Consider the following 18,757-nt stretch of genomic DNA (forward strand, 5'->3'; position numbering starts at 1 on the left):
AATCAACAGGAATAGGTAAGCAGGGAGCAGGCTGGGGCAACATCCAGACCCTTGCTTTCTGTAATGAAACGTTTCCATTTTATAGTCATATGGCTGAACAGCTTATCTGACATTTTTAGGAAGCCAAGATCCTTAAATCCATATATCCACCATAAGCCATCCCAGGGTAGGGATGTCCTGAGAAAGCATTCCATGGATAAGGATTCTCCTCTTAGCAAATAACAGCATGTTTGCCAGGGCCCAGCTATAAACATGTTTCCTCATCTCTCTCAGCTTTTGCAGAATTGAGGAGAGTTAAGGTCTAACCTTGGATCAGGCTTTGACTTAGGGAAATAGTGTGGCTGAATCTATTCAGACCTCTAAAACTTTCTCCATATCAGCTGTTGCACTTTCTTATCATTTGTGTGTTCACTGGAGAGGTACTTTTAATGTCTTTCAAGAACTTTTCCCTGGCATTCACACCTTGCGTATCTGGTACAACAGGCCTAGCTTTTGGCCTATCTTGGCTTTCAACATAGATTCCTCACTTAGCTTAATCATTTCTAGATTCGATTCAAAGTGAGAGACAGGAGACTCTTCCTCTTACTTGAACAGTTACAGAGCATTGTAGGAGTATTAATTGGCCTGATTTCAATATTGTTGCACCTCAGGACTAGGGAAACCCAAGGACAGGGAGAGAGACGGGGGAACAGCTGTGAGTGGAGCAATCAGGAGGCACAAAACATTTATCAAGTAAGTTTGTTGTTCTCTGTGGGACATGGTTTGTGGTGCCACAAAACAACCCCAATAGTAACTTCAAGAATCTATGATCACACATGTCTCTAACAGATAGAATAGTGAGGACAATTTTGACTTACCCCAAGAATTACCAAAATGTGACACAGAGACACAACGTGAGTATGTGTGGAAAAACAGCACTGACAGTCTCAGTGGAGACAGAGGTTCCCACACATTTTCCATTTGTAAAAAATGCAGTGTCTTTAAAATGCAGTAGAGGAAAGTGAAGTAAATGAGACATGACGGTAATTTTTCAATCAGCTTGTTAATACCCCTAAAATGACTTCAATAGTTTTGATTGTGATCATTTGAAAGAAGTTACATCTTTGCAATATTTGCCTCTTAATCCATGGATAACTATATATTTATATCTTATTGAAGTCTATGGAAATAAATTTTATAGTTTTCCAAAATAAGTATTTTAATAAATATATTATTTTAACTTATTAAAAATAAATATTTACCTATTGGGCATATTCCATTAGATTTATTCAGTTATTAGATGTTTATTAACAATACTATAAATGGTAGTTTTTCAAAAATTTTCTTTTCTTTTTTTGCCAATATATAGAAATATAGTTGATCTTGGTACATTGATTTTTAAATCAAACCCCATTGATAAATTCTTTTAATAATTCTTAAAATCTGCCAATAAATATTTTTATATTTGCTACATATACATTCATATCAACTGTGGAAATGGCAATTTTGTTTCTTCCTTTCCAGTATCTAATTTTTTGTTTCTTTTTTATCTTCTTCCTTCTCTTTTGCCCTTACGTGTTGGTTAAAAAGAAATGGTGAGAGGGGCTGGCACTGTGGTCCCCATTACATTCTTTTTTTTTTTTTTTTTTTTTGACAGGCAGAGTTAGACAGTGAGAAAGAGAGAGAAAGGTCTTCCTTCTGTTGGTTCACCCTCCAAATGGCTGCTATGGCCAGCACACTGCGCCGATCCAAAGCCAGGAGCCAGGTGCTTCCTCCTGGTCTCCCATGCAGGTGCAGGGCCCAAGGACTTGGGCCATCCTCCATTGCCTTCCCGGGCTGCAGAAGAGAGCTGTATTGGAAGAGGAGCAACCGGTCAGAATCCGGCGCCCCAACCAGGACTAGAACCTGGGGTGCTGGCGCCGCAGGCAGAGGATTAGCCAAGTGAGCTGCAGTGCCGGCCACACATACAGTGTTTTCAACAGTCTGTGCTTTCTCGTTCCTCTGGACATGCTATTTTTTAATCTCTTTCCAATGTCCTTGTGTCTATAGTTTATCTGGAAGACTGTCCTTCAAGTTCAGGCTCAGATATTACCTTTTCTGTGTAAACTACCTATGTCCCCTGTTATGGGCTGAGTTATGTATACCAAAATTCATATATCAAAGTACTAATCCCTGGTCCTTCAGAATATGACTACATTTGGAGAAAGGGTCTCTAAAGAGGTAATTAACATAAAATCAGGCCACTGGGCTGGCGCTGTGGCATAGTGGGTTAGGCAACCTCCTGCAGCACTGGCATCCCATATGAGTGCCAGTTCATGTCCCTGCTAATGGCTGGAAAGGCAGTGGAAGATGCCCCAAGTGCTTGGGCCCCTGCACCCATGTGGGAGACCTGGAGGAAGCTCCTGGCTCCTGGCTTCAGATTGGCTCAGCTCCAGCTGTTGTGGCCATTTGGGGAGTGAACCAGCAGATGAAAGACCTCTCTCTCTCTTTTTCTCCCTCTCTCTGTAACTCAGCCTCTCAAGTAAATAAATAAATATTTGGAAAAAAAAAAATCAGGCCATTACCATAAACCCTAATTCAGTGTGGCTGGTGTGCTTATGAGAAGAGATTAGGACAGTCGGAGAGACACTGGGGATGCACAGATGCAGAGAACACGTCATGTGTAGACACCTCAAGAAGGTGGCCCTCTGCAAACACCGAGAGAGGCCTCAGGAGACACCAATACTGACACCTTGGTTCTGAACTTCTAGCCCCCAGAATTGTGAGCAAAGAGCAAATATATTTCTGTTTTTCAAACGACCCAGTCTACAGGATTTTGTTATGGCAGCCCTGGAAAATGAATATCCCCCTCCACCCCAGAAAATTAAACACTCCTCTTCTTCCAGGTGTCCTTAGAGCTTTTTACAGTTCTCTGGTATCTTTAATGCCTAATATTGTCCTTGATAGTGTCCTTGTCTGGTGTGTCTGTTCACTGTTTCTGAAAAAAATGAATTTCTTAAAAAAAATAAACCACAGACACATACACCATGATTTGAATAAGCAAGTATTTCTCAAAATGAGAGACCAGGGGCAGGCATCGTGGCACAGCAGGTTAAGCTGCTGCGTGGGATGCCTGCATTCCATAGGACAGTGTCTAGCTCAGGTCCCAGCTCCTCGGGATTCCAATCCAGCTTTCTGCCAATGTGCTTGGGAGGCAGCAGATGGTGGCCCATCAGCTTGGGTTCCTGCCACCCATGTGAAAGACCTAGTTAGAGTGCCTGGCTCCTGGCTTCAGCCCAGATTACAAGCTGGGTATGATGGGAGTGAACAAGCAGATGGGACATATCTCTCTCTCTCTTGCTTTCTCACTCTCTCTTTCAAATAAATAAATCCTCAGGAAAGAATGAGAGGAGGATTATTCTTTAGGAAACCAGTAAAACATTCACTGATTACACACCAGCGTGAAACCAAGGATCACCCTGCAGAAATTTAAAAGTCAGAAACTGTATTACTCACCACTTCTTGACATGGAACCTAAGAGAGAGTACTATCCCAGCTGCGAGCCAAAAATAAGCTGGAGTGCAGAAAGTAGAAGAGAGAATAACAGCCTCAGATCAGTGCTAAACTGCTTTAGACTGAATTGAAAGAGTCTATGTAAACCCAGAAATCTTTACCATAAAGTCTTCATTCACTGGAGAAGCATGTGCGTGAACATGTGTGTGTGTTTGTGTGTGTGTGTGTAACGCATGCACACATTGCTGTGTTAGCGCAGTAAAACATTGTTGTCAGGCTGTTTCATCCCTGGTTCCTCCATTCATTAGTTTAAATGTCTAAACTTCCATGTTATCACCCATAACGTAGGTTTGATGGTGGTTGATGTATCAGCTCTATAGCATTGCTCTGGGGTTAAATAATATCATTCCTGTAAAGGACTAACCTAGTAAGTATTCAGCAAGTGTTAGCTGTTGTTGTTATACCATGTGTACCCCAGTGAATGAAGAGCATCTTTAGAAGGGAAATCCCCCGCATCCTTCAGTGTGTGGCAGAAGAAAACCTGGCCGCCCACAGACGCCGGATGATCTTACGGTGTGGAGCACTCTGAGTCTACTTCCTCTTGAGCATGTTTTTGAAGTCCATGACCTGAAGCTATTTTAGCCTGGTTTATTGCCACTTAGGAGTCAGACAAAACTGTAGCCCATTTAATGAAGCTTTTGCTTCAAAACACCACAAACCTGTCTAGACATGAAGCATGTTCTAATGTAAGGATTTCTACCCACTGGTGCTTTCTTAAGTCTGAGTCTAAAAATACAACCAGCTGGCTTCTCACTCTGTGACCTATATTCAGGCTTGTAAAGGGACCCTACTGGCACAGTACAGGGATTACAAAGGCATGACTTCCCATAGAAAGTCTCAGTGGATAAGGACAATGGCAATTTTGTCAGCCAAGGGAATGCATGGAGGTCCGACTTTTTGATTCACTGAAACAGCAGCTTGGAAACGTGTCTCAACTCTTGTTTTCTTTCCTGGATGAGATTGTCCTGCTTTCAATTCTCCAAGCTAGACACACAGTGGGTGGTTGCCTGGGTGACAGCCTGTAAACTAAACAGTCTCATTGCAAACAACTGAAGGGTTTGTGGAGGAGGAACTAGCTTTAAAAGTTACTAATTTCTAAAAGCATTTAGGCTGTGTAATACTGGAAAATAATCAAAGAAAAAAATCTAAACTTATGCTGCTTTTCAGCGGATCCCTGGCTGAAGTGTGGGTTAAAAACTGCCCCAGAAATCAGTGCCACAATGAATTAGGATGATGTTGGCTGGTGCTTCTTCAGCTGTGAACTAACTCCCTTGGCAAAACACCCCATAGGTAAGTCAAGTAAATCTTCACTTTTCATATTGTTTCGGATAATAGCTGTGTTGCAGGTTTTTTTTTTTCTCCCCAAAGCACTCCCTGAGAAGAAATATCAGGTAAACTGATAGAGGAAAGCAGATGCTAATCACAATGAATGATCTGCATAGAGTTGTCATAAACAATTTTTGACTTTTCAAATATTGTGACAATCCCTTCCAATAGTTCTAGAGTACAGGCTAGCCTAGTGATAACAAGAAAGATACATAAACACACTTGCTTCCATTGACTTATACCCAGGATCAAAATCTTATTTTAGTTTCAACACCAACACATGTAAACTTTACAGATTATAAATTTTCTTGTAACCACTCAACATTGTATACCTGTTTTCTTGGCCAGGATCTCTCAGCATAGAATGGGACTCCTATTGCTTTCAGTCTATCACATAAGATTCCAAATTAAATATATAATATAATAATAAGCTTTGACTTTACAGGTAAAAAATCTATGCATATAGTTAAAAAGACTGGGCATCAATAGATGCTAAAGCAGAAAATTCTGTGGAATGAAACATTATTGCTTAAAAATCACTGCTCAAAACAATTCTAAATGGACAGAAGTTTTCTTATGAAAAAACTTTAAATGGAAATGTACAGATTGAAGGTCAGAGGAGGACAGGGAGCCCGCTGTAAAAAGCTATGTGAATCTGTGCTTGTTATCTGAAAGAATGATTTCTCAACAAACCATCAATGCTGGTGAGGATGTGGGGGAAAAGGTGCCCTAATCCACTGTTGGTGAGAATGTCAACTAGTACAGCCACTGAGGAAGACAGTATGGAGATAACTCAGAAAGCTGAAAATAGATCTACCATATGACACAATCATCTCATTCCTGGGAATTACCCAAACAAAATGAAATCAGCATATGAAAGAGTTATCTGTGCCCCCATGTTTATTATAGCTCAATTCACAATAGCTAAGATAGGGAATCAACCCAGATGTTCATCAACTAAAGACTGGATAAAGAAATTGTGGTATATATTCACTATGGAATAAAAAGCATGAAATCCCGTCTTTTGCAACAAAATGGATGCAACTGGAAACTGTTACGCTTAGTGAAATAAGCCAATCCCAAAAAGACAAATACTGAATGTTTTCCCTAATCTGTGGTTACTGATAGAGTAGCTAGTAGGTAGTATATAGGAGTGAAATGGACATTTTGGGATTCCATGATTGTTTACAGACCTGTCTCTACTGTTGAGGACCACTGTTTTTTCTTCATACTCTTTACTTTGTGTGGGGTTAATCTTATGAGTATAAAGTAAGCTGAACCAAGCCGGCGCCGTGGCTCAATAGGCTAATCCTCCACCTTGCGGCGCCGGCACACCGGGTTCTAGTCCCAGTTGGGGCGCCGGATTCTGTCCCGGTTGCCCCTCTTCCAGGCCAGCTCTCTGCTATGGCCAGGGAGTGCAGTGGAGGATGGCCCAGGTGCTTGGGCCCTGCACCCCATGGGAGACCAGGAAAAGCACCTGGCTCCTGGCTCCTGCCAGGATCAGCGCGGTGCGCCGGCTGCAGCGGCGGCCATTGGAGGGTGAACCAACGGCAAAGGAAGACCTTTCTCTCTGTCTCTCTCTCTCACTGTCCACTCTGCCTGTCAAAAAAAAAAAAAAAAAAAAAAAAAAGTAAGCTGAACCAAAAGTTGTACTTTGGAAATTTATATTTATTAAATAAAAGTTAAAAAACAGAAAGTAAACTGAAAATAGATCATTGTAAAAATTAAGAGATGGGATAAGAGAGGAAAGAGAAGAAAGGGTGGGAGCATGGGTGGGAGGGAGGGTAGGGTGGTATCACCGTGTTCCTAAATTTGCATATATGAAATACACAAAATTTATCCTCCTTAAAAATTTTTTAAAAATAGAATTGTTTCTGCATTAGAAAATTGCTAAGTGTTCATTTGATGTTCATTGTCTTTCTCCAGTCAATAATTAGTGTTAAGACTCCATGGATGATCAGATAATGACCATGTCGCCCAGTATTGTAATAATTTGATTTAAGTTTGATTAAATCTAAATTTTTATTTTAGAAGCTAGAAACTACTTGTGAAATACTCTCTCCTAAAGTTTACAGGAAAGAGGTAAATCAAAACTCCCTAACATATGAAGGGTCTTCAAAAAGTTGGCAAAAATTCATGTTATGAGAAAAAATAAACTATGCATGATATAAAAAATTTTTGCACCAAAATAAACATCTTCGGATGAACTTTCTGAAGTACTCTCATATATATAAATCCAAATTGTAAAGCAGTTTGCTGGGACAGATATGTTATTTGCTTCAAAATTTTTCTGGTGTTTGATTTTGATAATATAATCTGCTCCTCTGGCCTTAGTGAAGTTCCAGGTTCACAGCTTGTTAAAAGCTAATGATGGCTGGCGCCGTGGCTCACTAGGCTAATCCTCCACCTTGCAGCGCTGGCACACCAGGTTCTAGTCCCAGTTGGGGCACCGGATTCTGTCCCGGTTGCCCCTCTTCCAGGCCAGCTCTCTGCTGTGGCCAGGGAAGGCAGTGGAGGATGACCCAAGTGCTTGGGCCCTGCACCCCATGGGAGACCAGGATAAGTACCTGGCTCCTGCCATCGGATCAGCATGGTGCGCCAGCCGCGGCAGCCATTACAGGGTGAACCAATGGCAAAGGAAGACCTTTCTCTCTGTCTCTCTCTCTCACTGTCCACTCTGCCTGTTAAAAAAAAAAAAAAAAAAAAAAAAAAAAAAAAAGCTAATGATTAGGATAATGATGATTGAGTGACCGCAGTTAACCAAATGTTCCCTTCTTCAAGAAAACAAGCCCTGCTGGTGGGAGTGTATATTGATACCTCCTTCTAGAGAACAATCTGGAGACAGGGACTGAAATTAAATACACTTGACCCCTTTGCCTCAGAAAAAAAAACTTTTGCATGGTGCATAACAAGGCCCAAAGCTATTAATCACAGTGTGTGAAGTGGGAAGCTGGAGACAGCATAGATGTCTGTCACCCAAGGAAGAGATAATAAAATTTGGTGGAAGTTTATCAACTGGGGGGTGCATTGGAGTACAAAGATGAAGGATAAAAGCAAAATGTTCAATTTAAAAATAAGTAACAAGTGTACAATTAGTACAGTATTACTTGTATACTCTACACACACATACACAACACACACACAGTAGCGCCATATCTTTGTTACCACACATACACATTTTAGGATACCTTTCCAGCACAATTCACTGGGTTCCTGCAAGGCTCAGAGAGAATCAGAGGTTAAAAGGAGCCGGGGGGTGGGGGGAGGGGGATACAAAATAAAACAAGAGAAAAACCTGACACAGTTCAAGGTCTAATGAAGCACGTGCTCATCCTCATCTACCTAAGGTCCAAACACAAAAATGAAAACAGACTTGTTGTACAAATGTTGCTTTAAATACTGGCTCTGGGGTGAGCATTTGGCCTAGCAGCAAAGATGCGTGCATCTCCTATCCAAATGCCTGCACTACCACCTCTGACTCCTGACTCGAGTTTACTGCTAATAAACCCTGGGAGGCAGTGATGATGGCTCAAGGAATTGTGTTGCTGCCACCCATGTGGGAGATCTGGGTTGAATTTCAGTCTCCTGGTTTTGACTTGGCCTAGTCCTGGCTGTGGCAGGCATTTGGGGAGTGAACCAGTGAGTGTGAGCATGTACTCTCTCTCTCCCCCCTCTCTTTCTTTCTGCCTCTCAAATAAATCTATTTGCAAATTTAAAAACAGGGGCAGGCATTTTGGTACAGTAGGTTAAGCTGCCACTCAGGACACCTGCATCTCCTATCGCAGTACGAGTTGGAGTCCAAGTCGCAGCTGCTCAGCTTCCCATCCAGCTCTACTACTGTGCCTGGGAAGGCAGCAGATGCTAGCTCAAGCACTTGTCTCTAATGGGAGACCTGGACGGACTTCCTGGTTCCTGGCCTTGGTCTGGCCCAGTCAAGGCTGCTGTGAGCATCTGGGGAGTGAACAAGCAGATGAAGATCTCTCTTTTTTTGTTCCTTTTTCTCTTTCTTTATTTTTTTTAAAGGTTTATTATTTTATTTGAAAGTCAGAGTTACCCAGAGAGAGAAGGAAAGGCAGAGAGAGAGAGAGAGAGAGAGAGAGAGAGAGAGAGGTCTTCCATCCGATAGTTCACTCTGAAATCAGCTACAATGGCTGGAGCTGGGCCAATCCAAAGCCAGGAGCTTCTTCCAGGTCTCCCAGATGGGTGCAGGGGCCCAAGGACTTGGGCCATCTTCTACTGCTTTCCCAGACCATAGCAGAGAGCTGGATTGGAAGTGGAGCAGCCGGGACTCAAACCAGGATGTCGGCGCTACAGGAGGCAGCTTTACCAGCTAAGTCACAGTGCCAGCCCCTCCCTCCCTTCCTCCCTCCCTTTCTCCCTTCCTTCCTTCTTCTCTTTCTCTCTTTCTCTCTCTCCTTCCCTCCCTTCCTTCCTTCCTTCCTTCCTTCCTTCCTTCCTTCCTTCCTTCCTTCCTCTCTCTCTCTCTCTCTCTCTTTCTTTCTTTCTTATTTATTTCTGTAAAGATCTATGTATTTTCAAGGCAGAGTTACAGAGAGAGAGGGAGAGAGAAAGAGAAAGAGATCTTTCATCTGCTGGTTCACTCCCCAAATGGCCACAATGGCTGGGGCTAGGCGAAGCCAGGAACATGGAACTTCATCTGCATCTCCCATGTAGGTGACAGGGACCCAAGTACTTGGGCCATTTTGCTCCGCTTTCCCAGGTCCGTTAGTAAGGAGCTGGATCTGAAGTGGAAGAGCTGGGACTTGAACTAGAGCTCAAATAGGATGCCAGCATTGCAAGCAATAGTTTAACCTGCTGTGCCACAATAGTGGCCCCTAGTGCTCTTTCTCTCTCTCTGCCTCTTTCTGTCACTCTACCTTTAAATAAATGAATACATCTTTAAAAAATAAAATTAAAAATACACACATAAATACTAGTTCCAGTAAGTCTTCCTGGGCACTAACACTCTCACCTCTCCAGTATGAAATCCTATTTTTGCCAAGGTCTATGCCTCCTTTTTCACATCTGTAAAATAGAGATAATAATATTTGGAATTAAATATATAAAATACATGTAAAGTATTTAGAGCCATGGATGGCACATAGTAAACATTTAATAAATGTTGGATATCATTGCTGTTATCATATTATTGCTATTATTATATAACTTCGTTTGAACAAAGGTAGGGATAAGCTTGAGTAATTCATGTCTACTTCAAAGCAATCTTTGTTAGAAATAGTGGGTGAAGGCAGGCGCCACGGCTCACTAGGCTAATCCTCCGCCTTGCGGCACCAGCACACCGGGTTCTAGTCCCGGTCGGGGCGCCGGATTCTGTCCCGGTTGCCCCTCTTCCAGGCCAGCTCTCTGCTGTGGCCAGGGAGTGCAGTGGAGGATGGCCCAAGTGCTTGGGCCCTGCACCCCATGGGAGACCAGGATAAGTACCTGGCTCCTGCCATCAGATCAGTGCAGTGCGCCAGCCGCGGCAGCCATTGGAGGGCGAACCAAGGCAAAGGAAGACCTTTCTCTCTGTCTCTTTCTCTCACTGTCCACTCTGCCTGTCAAAAAAAAAAAAAAAAATAGTGGGTGAAGGGGCCAGTGTTGTGGCATAGTGGGTTAGGCCATTGCCAGACACGCCAGCATTCCATGTGGGTACCTTTTCGAGTCCCAGCTACTACACCTCTGATCCAGCTCCCTGATAAAGCAGCAGAAGAGGGCCAAAGTGCTTGGGCCCCTGTACCCATGTGGGAGGCTCATGTGTAGGCATTTGGGGAGTGAGCCAGGTGTTGGAATATCTCTCTCTCTGTCTCTCCCTCTCTCTCTGTATTTATTTCAAATAAATAAATCTTTGAAAACAAAAATGAATGCAGAAGGGAAAATGAGTATCTATTCTAGAAAGTTTAAATCAAAAGAAAAAACAAGTTGGGAATGAGAAATGTCAGTTAGAAAATGAAGTGGCTTGTGGATGGAATTCTAATCACCAAGCCATTTTTGTTATGAGGCCGCCTGATCATAGGAGTCTCTGAGCAATTTGATTTTTAAAAGGAGCCTCCTGCAGACAGTTAAAGATCACTGGATGCCAGGGGTTAGTAGGGGAGGGAAGGAGGAACAGACAGAACACAGAGGACTTCCAGGATTATGAAAGTATCTGTGATATAACAGGGATCAGTATACATCGTTATTCATTCACCTATAGAAGAGACACCAAGCACGAGCCCTCACATAAAGAATGACTTTGCTTGGGGCCTGGCGCCATGGCTCACTTGGTTAATCCTCCACCTGTGGCGCCGGCATCCCATATGGGCAGTCCTGGTTGCTCCTCTTCCAATCCAGCTCTCTGCTGTGGCCCAGGAGGGTAATGGAAGATGGCCCAAGTGCTTGGGCCCCTGCACCCATGTGGGAGACCTGGAAGAAGATCCTGGCTCCGGGCTTCGGATCGGCACAGCTCCAGCCCTTGTGGCCATTTGGGGAGTGAACCAATAGAAGGATGACCTTTCTCTGTCTCTACCTCTCACTGTCTATAACTCTACCTCTCAAAAAAAAAAAAAGAATAACTGTGTGATAGTACTGTGTTTGGAAGTTCGCCAGGTGTGACAATTGTGCCACTCTGATACAGGCTGTTGATAGTGAAGAGATCAGTGAGGGGTTGGAAGCAGGGGGCATATTGTACTCTCTGCTCCACTTTGTTGTGAACCTGAAACTATGCTGTAGTTAATTGGTTCAGTGGGTCAAGGTGCTGCTTGGGATGCCCACATTCTGTATTGGAGTGCCCTTCCAGTCCTGGCTGCTCTGCTTCAGATCCAGCTTCCTGCTAATGCACCCTGGGAGATAACAGAAAATGGCTCAAGGGCTTGGGTCCCTGAGACTCATATGGGAGATCCAGATATTGTTCCAGGCTTTGGCCTGGCCTGAGCCCTGGCTGTTGGCGGCTTTACCTGCTTTGCCACATTCTGCCCCAATCTTCCTAAAGTACTAATGTTTCTAAAAGGCAATACACGAAACACTCCATGGGCTTCCCAGCCTGCAGGAGAAATACAGTGTAAATCCCTCTCAGTTCTACTCTTCTCCTCGCTCCTCGGCCCTGGGTAGAGGCCCTTGTTCATGCCTCTCCCTGTCAGTACTGCCCTCCCTCCTCTTCTTTGGCTGTCCAGATGGTTTGTTTTTTTTTTTTTTTTTTTTTTTTTTTTTTTTTTTTTTTTTTGACAGGCAGAGTGGACAGCGAGAGAGAGAAACAGAGAGAAAGGTCTTCCTTTGCCGTTGGTTCACCATCCAGTGGCCGCCACAGCCGGTGCACCACGCTGATCTGAAGGCAGGAGCCAGGTGCTTCTCCTGGTCTCCCATGCAGGTGCAGGGCCCAAGGACTTGGGCCATTCTCCACTGCACTCCCGGGCCACAGCAGAGAGCTGGCCTGGAAGAGGGGCAACCGGGACAGAATCCGGCACCCCGACTGGGACCAGAACCTGGTGTGCCGGCGCCGCAAGGTGGAGGATTAGCCTAGTGAGCTGCGGTGCCGGCCCTGTTGATTCCTTCTATCAAGGGAATATCTCAAGATATACCACCATTCCATTCCTCAGACGTCTATAAGATTCATTATTTGTTGTTTGTGTGGGCGCTTAATCCTCATGTTCTTTTTGTATTTTCCCTTGGCTATTCTTGTTATTTTCTGTAGTGACAGGTCAATGGAAGTTCCTGAAGGGCATCCAGTCTCTTCCTAATGAAATCACGAATTCATGGAATAATGAATTCATTCTCTTTTGAAAAAGAGGACTTTATGTAGTCTGGTCTATGAATTCTGAAGGCATTTGTGTGTTTAAAAAATTGAAGATCAAGTCTAGACTTTCTTGTGTATTTTTCCTAGTTTTCCACACAAGGCAGCACTATGTAATGAGCCTCTTGTTCTTTTGCTTTCAACCCAATGCCAGGTCATTGCAAGTAAACTCCCCTTTAATGAAACAGCATGTCACTACACATAGCGATTATGATGCCAGAAGCAGAAGTTGGAATATGAAGTGTGAGAAAGGATCTTATGTTGTTTCTAGCAGCAAGAATCTCCATAGAGGGGATAGGGACGTAATTTGGTAACCTCAAAATTGCCATGTAAGAGGTATTTAAAAGATTTGGGAAATAAATATGGGATATTTAAAATTTTCTGAGAAATCTAGAACAGGGGCCGCCATGCTCCTCAGTGACTCTCACTTTGGGGAAATTATGGAACATGCAAGAGGGTGAGGCATGGAGTATCCCTGTTTTTGAGAAACTGACAGTGTTTTGGGGAGCACAGGACTTCAACAAAGAAAACAACTATAGGGAGGTCAAGAAGCAACATTAAAGGAAATAAAATCCAACACAAATTTTCATCTATAGAATGTGCATACACTTTACAGATAGTATTTCATATCCTCACTGACCTTTCGAAGAAGAAACTGTCAGTTCCATTTTAATTATTTTATTTATTTGAAAGAGACAGAGATAGATAGGCAGACAGGCAGAGATCTCCCATCTCCTAGTTCTCTCTCCAAATGCCCTTAACAGCCAGGGCTGGGCCAGACTGAAGCCAGGAGTTTGGAATTCAATCCACTTCTCCCACGTGGGTGGCAGGGACTTTATCAAAACCCTCACCTGCTGCCTCCTAAGGTCTTCATTAGAAAAATTCAGAATTGGAGGCAAGGCCAAAACCAGAACCCAGGCACTCTGATACGGCATATCCAAGCAGCATCTTAAGTGCCACACCAAATGCCCATCACTCATATGAAGCTCAGAGGAGATGAGCAGCCTGCTCAGCATCGTGCAGCTGGCCATCTCCAGAGAAAGGATTTGAATCAGGTGCTGGCGGGCTCCAAAGCCTGTGTTCTTTCGCTGCTGATCCTTCCTAAGTTCTTCTCCTGTGCTGTCATGGATCCTCCAAAGTAACGTTCAAATTATTGCTGTACCTAGTTTAACACAGGTATGCAAAACCTGGCAGAATTTTAAGGTTTCTCGCTTTTGCAAAATGGTATTTAAAGCTGTTATAATATTTTTACACATGAAAAAGCAAACAGGTGACAGTAAAGGCAAAATGTTACCCTGGAGCCACCCATTGCTTTGTTGGCTCCCATATAATTAAAGTAATTTCTTTTCTCCTGCAGGCAATTATATGGAGCTAGCAAGATGAATAAAAATAAACTTATTCATGATTTTCTGGAAGTCGTTTCAAAAGGTGATGTGGAGCTCATCTGTGATCATATTACTAATGTCCATTCCATTCTCGGAAACCTTGACTTTCAGCACCCAGAGACTGGGAATACACCCCTCATTACTGCAGCAGAAGAAAATCTAACAGAGGTAACACATGGTGTGCTGGGCCCAGGGATAAGTGTTCTCCCAAGCTAAGAATTGTGAACAGGGTTATGCCCCATCTGCACAAAAGAGACATCCTAAATTTAGACAGGTGCCACCAGTCAGTCCACAGATATGCCTGCTGTGTCCAAGGCCAGGGATGAGACTTCCCAGTGTATACAGAGGTGAATCACACAATAATGCCACCCACGAGGAGCTACTGCTCAAATGGGACCACATAAAGGATCCTGAGGTTTTTCTTCTTCATTCCCTACCCTCTACTCCATCAGTATCTGGAACTGAATTTTCTGTTTTATTTTTTTTAAAGGTCTTATTTATTTATTTGAGAGGTAGAGTTACAGTGAGAGGGAGAGACAGAAAGAAAGGTCTTTCCTTCCATTGGTTCCACTTTAAACCTGATGTAGGGAACTAGGAATAAATAATCAAATAATAAGACCTAAAAGGGAAGGAGACTTTGTTCTCCGTGTTTTTTTTTTTTTTTTTTTTTTTTTTTTTTTGACAGGCAGAGTTAGACAGTGAGAGAGAGAGAGACAGAGAGAAAGGTCTTCCTTTTGTTGGTTCACCCCCCAAATGGCTGCTATGGCCCGTGCGCTGCGCTGATCCGAAGCCAGGAGCTTCGGTCTCCCATGTGGGTACAGGGCCCAAGGACTTGGGCCATCCTCCACTGCCTCCCCGGGCCACAGAAGAGAGCTGGACTGGAAGAGGGGCAACCGGGACAGAATCCAGAGCCCCAACGGGGACTAGAACCCGGGGGTGCCGGCGCCTAGTGAGCCACGGCACCGGCCTTCGTCCTCTGTGTTCTAACTGTATCTCCAGCTCCTAGCAGGGTGGCTGACACATCTAGGTGTTTAATTGATATTTAACAAGAGGATAAATGAATGGGCCGGTGCTGCGTTACACAGATAGGAGAGGCAGAGAGAGAGAGAGGTCTTCCATCCACTGGTTCACTCCCCAATTGGCCACAATGGTCGGTGCAGGGGCCCAAGGACCATCTTCTACTGCTTTCCCAGGCCATAGCAGAGAGCTGGATGAGAAGTGGAGCAGCCGAGACTCGAACCCAGCGCCCATATGGGATGCTGGCACTTTAGGCCAGGGCATTAACCCTCTGCACCACAGTGCTGGCCCCAACCATATTTGTTGAATAAATTACCTCTTCAGGGGGCTGATATTTGGTCTAGCACTTAACACATTATTAGAATGTCTGCGTCCCATACCAGAGAGGCTACCTTCAGTACCCAGCTCTGCTCCTGATTCCAGCTTCCTGGTAATGTGGACCCTGGGAAGCAGCAGTAACGAATCAAATGATTTCGCCTCTGCCACCCACCTGGGTGTTGTGAGAATTGGGAATATGAGTCAGAGAATGGGGGTTATGTTTTTCTGTCTCACTTTTCCTCTCAAATAAATTAAAAATTTAATCACTCCTAAACTATTTGAAACTATATTTGAAACTGTCTCCCTGGACGCACTTGCAGAAATATTTGCAGCAGTCAAGATTATATAAACCTCAATTTTTGGGCTTTATATTCTAAGTTATAGACAATTATAAAACTTTGTTTTGTGAATTTAACATAAATTACAACATCTAGCCTTTGAAAATAGTATTCAAAATATCATCCACATACGGAGAATTTTTCACCACATTTAAAAAGGCAAATAGTGGCCACCTTTATCTAACTCAGTCCTCCGTTTTTATTCCCTTCTCATTCTCTTTTCCTGTATCATGAATCAGAGCCACATGAGCTCTGAAAATACGGTTAGCACTGAAAAATAAGAACGTTGTGTTGCAGGTTGTTGGGTTTCTTCTGGAAAAGGGTGCAGATGTCACCCTCTGCAATTACAGCAACCTGACCGCGGTGCACGTGGCTCGTTGTGACGTCCAAAGGCAGCTCCTGGCTACCAATGGAGTTCAGGCTCCTCAAAGGCAGCTTCTACAGAGTTCATGGCAAGGTGATCTCGAACAACTTCAGCACTTACTGGTAAGTTACGTGGATGTTTGCTTCTGCCTTTGGGTGCTTGGATGGTAAGGAGGGCACAGACTACATGTGACTCCTTTGAAAGAAAATTAGGTTCTTTTCAAATGCAAGCCCAGAAAGTTTCAACCAAGAAATCTGTGCTTGGTGTGGAGGGAGGGAACAGGACCAAACCGGATTTGGGGGTGGCAAACAACATAGTGAAAGAATCCAGCAGTGGCTTTTTTCCACCTTCCTACAGCTGGATGCTAGGAGAAGTCCCGAAGCACCCCTGGGCAATGATGTGCCCGCAGGAAGCCTCGGAGGACCGCTGTCAACTTGCTTACACGGCTCCCTTGACATCATTGCCATTTGCACAGTTGCTGTTTCAATCCCTTTGGGCCCGATGCAGTTATTATCTTGCTCTTCAAAAGGGAATCAGAGACCCTGTGCCTTACATAATAGTTATTGTGACTAAAGAAGTTAAGAGGATACCTTTTATAAAATGCTGCCTTCTTGGGTTATCGATCCTCTTGTTTAGATTTTCTACTTCCAGCTACTTTTCCCCCCAAGCATCGTGTAAGATCATATGCATAATCAAGGTCGTTAATTATTAGTAACCTGCATTTGTCTACTGTTGGCGTTCACTTTCAGAGGTACTGTCTAGACCACGTGATCTTCCCACTGAAGGGAAATCAATTGCTGCTAGGAAACAGCTTCTTCATGTCCCTATGGTAAAGACACAAACAGACAAAGGAAAATGAATGACATTCTAGTCACATTCAGTACAGTTCAAGGATAAATGTAGCAAAACCAAAGGCCACTTTACATCTTTTTTGTTGTACCAAATGTTAGTCTAAGGTTGACATATATGGTGAACCAAGGCTTAGAAATTTTTTTGAAAGACAATAAATTTTATTTTAATGGTAGTTTCAACAGCTGTAATTATAATCTGATTTTTGTTTACACAACCACGTTTTCTGCTCAGTTTTAATAAACTGATGCCTGTAACTGGATACACAGCTTAAGCAACAGATTGGTGTGGTGTTGCAAGACTATTAACAACTCAAGACTTTTTATTGGTTCTAACTAATAATAAACATTGGTATAAGAGGTGATTTCTTCTCAGAGTATGAAAAAAATTAATTCCCACAGCACCCCTCTGAGGTAATATCATTATCACTTGGTTCCCTAGAGAAGCTGAGGTAGAGACACTGAATACACGGACATGGTGTAAAGTGAAGTAGAGATGGAAATTAGTGGGTTGTTTTGTCTACAAAATAAACAGTTTGGATATTTTGGCCTTCCTGTAGTTTTTCAGTGTTGTTTTATTCAAAGTGAATTCCAGTTTCATTGAAGCAACAAGTAACATCTACATATCCACTCCATTTGACTACATAAATGCAATTTAATGAGCTGCCTTATTATTGTAAATCATTCATTCATTCAAGTAATGTGTGTTAGATACTCTCAAAAGTGCCTTTCAGACTCCATTCTAATCATCAAAGCAACCCTACAAGGAAGACACTGGGTTTCCAGCTTTCCAAGTAAGGACTCTGAAGGTCAACAGACAGGGTTGCTGCCTTTTGCTTATAAAATTAGGACACTCAGTTCAATTCAGATTTCAGATCAACAACAAATATTTTTTGTCACTATAAGTATACCCCAAATGAAAATTACTCATCATTTAACTGGATGTCCCTTATTTTACCAAAATGACTTAATCTCCATTGAACAGGGTGCTCCTGATATCACGAACCAGGGAAGCAAAATAAATAGCTCAAGGAGCTGAGACTGAAACCCAGGTTTGTCTTTCGGGCTTCTCTTCTTTCACCACAACACCTCCTTTCAGGATAGATTTTGAGAAAGAATATATTGACATTAAAATGAGAATTAGCCGAGTAATGACAATGCCGTGATTAGTAACAAGAGCCAGACAGTAAAAACACTATGGAAATAAAGATTCATGTTTTAAAGGCATCTGAAGAGTTCCTGGACATGAATTTCCAAAACCAACATGGCTTGACCCCTCTGATGCTGGCTGTGAGAGATGTGGACCTGTTTGAGAGTCTTGATATGTTAACAGCATACAGACCTGTGGAGGTTCTATCCGAGCTCCTCAGGCACCATGCGTGAGTATGAGTGGCTGGCCAGCACCTGCCAGCAGGTGTCTGTTCCGTTGTTACTTATAGAAATCACATGCCAACTAGATTGTTTTCGGTTACATGAGAGGGCTTCCAAAAGTTTCTGGAAATTTGGCACCATCTTTTAATTCCATTTTCCATGAGCTTTTGGAAGGACCCTTGAATATGTCAAATGCACATGCATCATCATAAGAGCAAATTTGCAATTGCAAAGTGACGTACAGATGTCAAAGTTTGGTATATATTATTATTATGATATCCAACTCTTTATTTGTTTAGGTAATGACTGTTAGTAGTTACTAGGAACGTCAAATAATTCTCGAGTATGCAGCGGCTTACCCTAATACACTACTAATTATTTTGAAAAGCATTGTCAATCTATCAAAAGTAGTTTAGAACAGTGATTTTCAGTTATATTAAAATGGCTACATGGCCAGCGCCGTGGTTCACTAGGCTAATCCTCCACCTTGCGGC

The 18,757-nt window shown here is 43.0% G+C and overlaps 1 protein-coding gene across 1 annotated transcript in view; it reads left to right on the forward strand.

Annotated features, from left to right (window-relative positions):
* The first annotated feature begins 4,577 nt into the window (after positions 1-4,577).
* The window catches only part of MAP3K19 (mitogen-activated protein kinase kinase kinase 19), a 62,248-nt gene continuing 48,068 nt past the window's right edge, over positions 4,578-18,757 (forward strand). Inside the window, exons 1-4 of the mRNA XM_051849600.2 lie at positions 4,578-4,821; positions 13,980-14,175; positions 15,978-16,166; positions 18,117-18,271. Of these exons, the coding sequence (XP_051705560.2) occupies positions 14,002-14,175; positions 15,978-16,166; positions 18,117-18,271 (518 nt within the window). The 5' untranslated portion in view covers positions 4,578-4,821; positions 13,980-14,001. The remainder of the gene's footprint in view (positions 4,822-13,979; positions 14,176-15,977; positions 16,167-18,116; positions 18,272-18,757) is intronic.

Source organism: Oryctolagus cuniculus, chromosome 3 (genome assembly GCF_964237555.1).
Source record: "Oryctolagus cuniculus chromosome 3, mOryCun1.1, whole genome shotgun sequence".
NCBI lineage: Eukaryota > Metazoa > Chordata > Mammalia > Lagomorpha > Leporidae > Oryctolagus > Oryctolagus cuniculus.